Source organism: Mustela nigripes, chromosome 12 (genome assembly GCF_022355385.1).
Source record: "Mustela nigripes isolate SB6536 chromosome 12, MUSNIG.SB6536, whole genome shotgun sequence".
NCBI classification, from domain to species: Eukaryota; Metazoa; Chordata; class Mammalia; order Carnivora; family Mustelidae; genus Mustela; species Mustela nigripes.
The window spans coordinates 5110147-5116980 of record NC_081568.1 but is presented as its reverse complement, the minus strand read 5'-3'; the positions used below and the strand labels follow the sequence as shown (position 1 = coordinate 5116980).

Sequence of the window (6834 nt, the reverse complement as noted above, 5' to 3'; positions counted from 1 at the left end):
ATATGACCCACAGTTCACCAAATCCTTACTATCCAGCCCTTTACAGAAAGTTTGCTGACCCTTGATCTAAGATATTAAAACTATATACATACATGTCTCAAATATCCAATGGTGCTAAGATGACACACTAGTTACAAACTAAATCAAGTTCTCTTAACACTGTTCAACTTAAAATGACAAGTGTAACATTTTGACACATTAATCTTTTTTTTTTATTAATTTTGTTGTTTGGTTTTGTTTTTAAATATTTTATTTATTTATTTATTTATTTATTTATTTGACAGAGAGAAAGAGATCACAAGTAGGAAGAGAGAGAGAGAGAGAGAGGGGAAGGAAGCAGGCTTCCCGCTGAGAAGAGAGCCCGATGCAGGGCTCAGTCCCAGGACCCTGGGATCATGACCTGAGCCGAAGGCAGAGGCTTTAACCCACTGTGCCACCCAGGCGCCCCGACACATTAATCTTTTTGCCAATATTTTCTTCTACAAATTTTCAAACTCATAGGAAACGGAGAGTTGTATAACACTCACCACTCTCTCTTCCGTCTCACACCTTGCTCGGTTGAACCCCATCTCTCGTCGCCCATCCATTCTCTTACTTGTCCATGGTTCATGTCTCTCTTTTTTCTTTTTGGATGCATTTCCAAGTTAGCAATTAGTAAATTTCACCAGTAAAGACTTCAGCAAATATAACCTTAACTAGAGTTTATTATTTCTTATAATTCTTTTTCCTTTTATTTTAACTTGCATATTACAATGTATATATGTAAAACATATCATTTGAAAAGATCTGACAAATGTGCATGCATTCATTTGGAGGAGGTTATTTTTTAAATTTCATTTAAAAATTTAAATTTAATAGCTTTTACCCTTCTAGTGTACAGTCTTACAATCTTTTTAAATACATAAAGGTGTGTAAATGGCATCATTTGCTGATACGGAGAAGTTCTATCACCCCAAATTTCCCTTGTGGTGCTCCCTTGAACCAACTCATCCTGACCCCCAACGTATGTCAATCACTGGTCTTCTTCTAGGGGTTCTTCTCACTGCCTGACTTCTGTCTTCACAGTTTGTCGCTTTCAGAATGTCATGTGTATGAGAGGACAAATCCCACTTCACTCTCCATCTAGAGATGGCATGCTGAGCAATGGTGAGGTGCCCCGTCCAGCATCAAAATTCTCCAGCCCAGAATTCCAAAATTCCCAGCTCTGCTCATCGTGTGGCCCTGGGCAGTTCCATTTCCTCTCTCTCCAGGACTCCATGCTTCATCTACAAAGTGGAGATGGTAACAGAACCAGCCTCATATCGTTTTCTCAGATAACAAATAAGAGGTCTGGGAATCCTGGGAAACACCCACTCAGTGCTACGGAATCTTGAATATCATCATCATCTCTGACCCCTACTGTCCTGTTTTCTAAAATGCCAAGTTCTCCTAAATATTTCCTATATTTTGAGTAGCCTACATATATAAATTATTATAAATTCAGCACACAATACTGACATGGTATTAATTAATTCCATAATTTTATTTCATATATTTAATTGGAGATCCTTCTGAGATTAAAAAAAAAAAAAAGACACTTACCTACTAAGGAAAGGGTTTTCTCATTTCAAGGAAACTGAGACCCCACTAGGATGGTCATATCTGGAGAGCCATGGGTACTTATAGGCCTTGGATTCTGAAGCTGGGAAGTAAAACATAGGACACCATACATCCTGGGTCAGACTCTGTACCACAGATGGGCACTCTGAGTTCGTTTTATAATATTCATGACAACATGGCTCTTGTAGGGGAATGTGATGGCATTCAAGTTTTCTGGAGCTAAAGTTACTCCCTGATGTAATTCTTCTGTAACTTCTTTTAATTTTACCATCAAGCTGGTTAGCTGAAATTCAGCAATATCACCACCCGTGATCATAGATGACTTCCTACTGTCTGGTGGAATCCTGCGCATGTCTACTACTCTCACAGACATTCCAACAATGTAGTCAGGTTCTGAGTGTTTCCAAGTACTGAATATTCCAGCCCCTCCCATCCACCTGGCTTCACCACCTTGTGCCAATGACTCTCCTTACTTACCTTCCTGGGCCACTCTGTAGCAGACCAGCCAGTTCCTAACACCAGGCTCCATCTCTTCCAGCCCTTGATTCCATGTGGAATGCTCTTCTAGATCTGTATTTACAAGAGTGGTTTCTTGTCATCATTTCTCCCACCTCTTCAGAGAAAACAGCACCGACCTTGCAAAAAGAAAAAGAAAAAAAAACTACATCGGCTCAGTCACGCTTCATTATGGCCCATTCTTCTTTTTCCTTTTGGATTGTATGTGTATTTCCCATCTTTCTATCTTCTTTTCACCGTATCTGTGAAGGCAAAGTCTGTATCATTTCCTGCTTCATCTCCAGAACCTGGAACAATGCATGGAACAAAATGGGTGCATACTCAGCCAACAGTGAACAAATGAATGAGTTAATGGTCTGCTTTTTTTTTCTTTCTTTCTTTTTTTTTTTTTTTTGAGGGAGCAATGGTGCAACATTTACTATTGCTAACATTTCTCAGGAAAACAAAAGAAAGGCTAACTTGAATAATCCCTAGGGGTTTTAGATCTATTTGAACTATGTGTATATAATGGCTGTGCAATTTAGGAAAAGTGTCCTTGTGGGTAATGTGACTGTCTCCTTGCCCAAGCTGTTCTTGGGCAAGGAGGATTAAGTCTCTACAACAGCAGCCTCAGCCCAGGTGGCTGGAGAGATTGTTATCTGATCTGGGCTCCACCTCCCAGTTTGGTTTGCTTAGAAGACATCCTTTGTCTCTGTAGGTAAAAGGCTTTGAAATGGAAATGAAGGAGGACCTAGTTAAACTAACCCCAGGACATCCTGTGCAAAGCACTGAAACTTGAAAGATTAGTGATGCCAATTAAAACACTAAGAGGCTCTGCCAAAAAAAGTGTTCATAAGAGGACCTGCAGAGACATATACAGCCACAGCGGCAGCCTCAGAGCCTGTTAGCTTTTGTGGAAGAAAGCAATCACAATTTTTAAAATTCAATCAGTAGACTAGAAATATAGCTGAAATCTAACAGAAAAGAGTAGAAAAACAAAAAATAAAAAAGTAGTAGCTGAAGTCAATAACATGGGTATTGATTATGGGCTCGGGAGGCATGCGAGTGTATTTTAAAAGAACTTCCAAGTCACATCTCCCATAAGAGAGTTTCAAATTTTAGAACTAATGGAATTTGAAATGCGGGCTGTATTCCTCATTCATTGTTTCCATTTGGTGATAAGATATCTTCAGGGACGTAATGACCAGCTGTATCCAGCACTCATGTTGGTGAGATAATGTTTTCGTGATTTCAAGCGATATTAATTGAGCATTATTTGAAGGTAGATTGTCACCAGCTGCCTAGTAAGGATAATGTGCAGTGCAATTGAACCTGTGAGTAACCATAGCACCGTTATTTCAAGGGCGCTGTGTTGGGGAGGGGAGGGCAGGTACCAGTTCCTATTTGAATGGTGAGAGTAATTACAAGTCCTCCCTCCAGAAAAATGGCCACATTCAAAGATCTGATGCAGCCTTCCCCTACTCTGCACCACGGCAGCTCAGGAAAGAATGCCAACACCCCAAGAGGAGTGAGCGCATCAAAGGCAGGTAGACCCCTGGCCATGGTATCATGGGATCACAGAACGGAATCAGAGTATGAAAGAATCTTGTATCATAAATTAAAGGAAAAATCATAATAAAAGCACGTAGGCCTTAGGCCTATTAGCAAACTGTTCTTGCTACCAACATCTTCAGAGTGAAATGGAAAGTGATAAGCTTGTATTAAGAATCTCAAATTGCTGCACAATAATTTACTGTAATGGCAAACTTTATAAGTCTGTTTTAATTTATTTTATCTATGTATAAATTATCTATACATTGAAGCATGAACCCCAAATGTAGATCCTTGAGCAGCAGAAGGGAAAGCTGATGATTTAAAGACAAACATGAACACATGGAAAAAGATCTTGGTATCTGTAAGGTTTTACAGGTGAGACACACATGACAGCAGGCGAGACAGGCGCGAGGCAAGGTTTATTAAAGGCGCCCTCGGGTGAAGTTCTGTGACTCAGGAGAGGTGAGTCGGGGAAGTTGCCGGTGGGAAGGGGTTGGGTGAGTTTTTATTGGGCCAAGGCAGGGTGGGGGCTCATAACCGTATTTGGTAAGGCTAGAGGTTGGGGGTTGGAAAGTCCCAAAGCGGCTGGTTTCTGTTTCTTGCATAGGTTTCCGTTTGCTCAAAGTGATGTGTCCTTGACAGATGTCCTTCTGGTGGGAAAGTCCTGGGTAGGGGAAGATGGCGGCCTGGCGGCCATTTTATTGTTCCTCCTGCATTCCCAGGGCCGCCGACCTAACAATATCAAGTTGGGTGAACTTGAATCATCTTAGGCGTGAAGGGATAGAGGTCTATTCACCAATATCTGTAGAAATTGGTCTTAAGCATGCCACAGCAAGAAAGGAGAAAAAAGGTTTTTGTACCGAGCCACAAGAGGTAGAGCAGGGGACGGAGACTCAGGTGTCAGTAATGGTAGCAACAGAGTATTAAGCTGGATTCATTCTCTTGTCTAAATTCTGAGCCCATCTGTGATCATGAGCTGCAAATAAGGGGGCATCACAGTTTTCTTTGAGAATAAAGGGATCAGAAGGCACAAGGCCGTGTCTCCTCCTCTGTGTCAGGAGGACAGACACTTGGCTCCTGGACCTCTTTCGAAAGCATAAGCAGGATGAGGGTTGCCTTGGTTGCATTATTAACTTAGCTCCAAGTTCTGTTTTAGGCAATTATGTTTTATGCACCTCTTAACTGCATGTTCGTTCAATCATTAACTATGCCTTTTTTACCCCTACTCTCTGTTTATGCATTGATTGTGGAAACCTAGTGGGGAATGAGCCATAACATTTGACTTGAAGTAATCCAAGGTACCTCATGGTACCAGGCCCCGAAAGGCACCTCATTGTTTGGAAGAGTACATGCCTCCAGACTGTTTCAAACAGTCTTTCAAACACAGATAAGCTGTCCCTAGGCTCAGCAGGGAAAGGGGGCTTTGGGAATCATCCCCAGCCTTCTCACTGGGCCACCCTTCTGATAAGCAAAGTTTTCTTTGCTTCCAAACCAGTGTCTTAGACATTGGCTTGAGACAGAGCAGAGACTGGACTTGGGTGTCCTCAACCTGCTAGCAAACTTCAGAGTTCCTTGACAGCTGAAACCCTAGCCCCTTGAGTAGCACACCTTGCAACATATTTTGGAACCTGGAAGGGGGATGCTTGACCAAAAGTGCCCTCAACTATGAAGACTGGCCAAGATCCAACCGAACCAGTGTGTGCCAAGGTGGACCCCAGCGCTAACTTTTCAATGACTTTCCCGTCAGTAGAACACTAAAAGTCACGCCCATGGGTGACCATGGAACATGCTAGTGGGACATGCAATGTATGACCAAGCAAGCTTCACAGGGCCTGTGCTCTCAAATTTCTGTGTCTCCCCCCAGATATACATATGTAGACGTCACTCTTTTTCCCGATCTTTGTTAAGAGAGCCAGCATGAAGGACCCTGTCCTCTGTTCTGTCTCCCCAATGCTTGAGCATAAGCCCCCAGGACGAGCATTGCTAAGGAATTCCAGCTTGGCCCCAGTCAGCGTCTGTTGCTTGGAGAGCCCAGGACCGAAGCTGGCAACCAAACACTGATGCGTGAGGTGTACGGGCAAGTCTGACTTCCGTAACATCACTTGGTCATTTTGCTCCCATTCCTGCAAAGGTGGTTAATGCTGGGCTTTGCCCAGGGGGAGCTGTGCTGCCCTCCTTCTCAACTCCCGAGTCATACAGAGGCTGGCAAGTGCTTCGTTCCCCGTGACCCCCTGCGCAGCGCTCAGAATGGATATTCTTTGTGAACCAATGAACTTGAACAAGCTTCTTATTTTGTAGTAAAATGCTTGTGGGCCACAGGGACTAGAATTTTGAAAAGTTCAACCACAGCAGCAAGAGGAAGAAAAATTCTGAAGATAGTGAAGCCGTGTGAACGTCCGACTACCTTCCGAGTTTTCCTAGAGCCCAGACAAGGAAGGTACTGTGTGCCCTGTGGACGGTGAAATGTCCCAGGGATTACTTCTTCAGGGCTTTGAAACCAGGCCTTGCTGCCCTTGGCAAGGCCCTCACCCATCCAGATACATCTCATAGCCAGGGGGGAAGCGGGGGTGCGGGACAGGTTGGGGAAAGCAAATGGATGGGCTGCTTCAGGGGTTCCTCTGTAGTGCAATTCTGAGTCCCAAGGAGACAGAGTTGCTTGGCCCTAATTCCATAAAGGCCAGAGGGACATGTTTCAAAGGTTGTCCTCTCTGAGTTACCACGCCCGAGGGCTTGCCGGTGGATGGCCAGACAGCAAAGTGGGAAGCCGCCAGCCCCACCCGGCTCTTGCCAGAGGGGTGGGAGTTGAGGGTTTGGAGAGGCAGAGGCCTTCTCCCCGGGCCCAGCCAATGTAAGACACTCAATCCGCCGGATGCCCCATGGTACCCTGCTCAGGAAAATCTATTAAGACTTGTGTCATCTATCTCCATAGAATGATAGCATAACTACTGCGCTGAGCCTGCAGGATCATCTAGGAGAGCCGGCGGTGTCCACACTGCTCTGCTACCTGCCTGTGAGCGGTTCCCTTTAGGTCCTACGTCTTTCTTCATGGAAAGCAGTGCTAAATCCTGTCCTGAAAGACCAAAAGAACCCCCCTGGCTAGAAGTGCATTTTTATCCTGTTAACCAGTTAGTTTCGCGGGCTAACTGGCCAGTTCTGCTTCTGTAAGATTGCTTTGTCTGCTTTCCC

General features: G+C 44.1%; 1 protein-coding gene across 1 annotated transcript in view; it reads left to right on the top strand.

Annotated features, from left to right (window-relative positions):
- The first annotated feature begins 4326 nt into the window (after window positions 1–4326).
- Window positions 4327–6834, top strand: part of LOC132028158 (uncharacterized) — a 28480-nt gene continuing 25972 nt past the window's right edge. Inside the window, 1 exon segment of the mRNA XM_059416772.1 lies at window positions 4327–4521. Within this exon segment, the coding sequence (XP_059272755.1) occupies window positions 4327–4521 (195 nt within the window).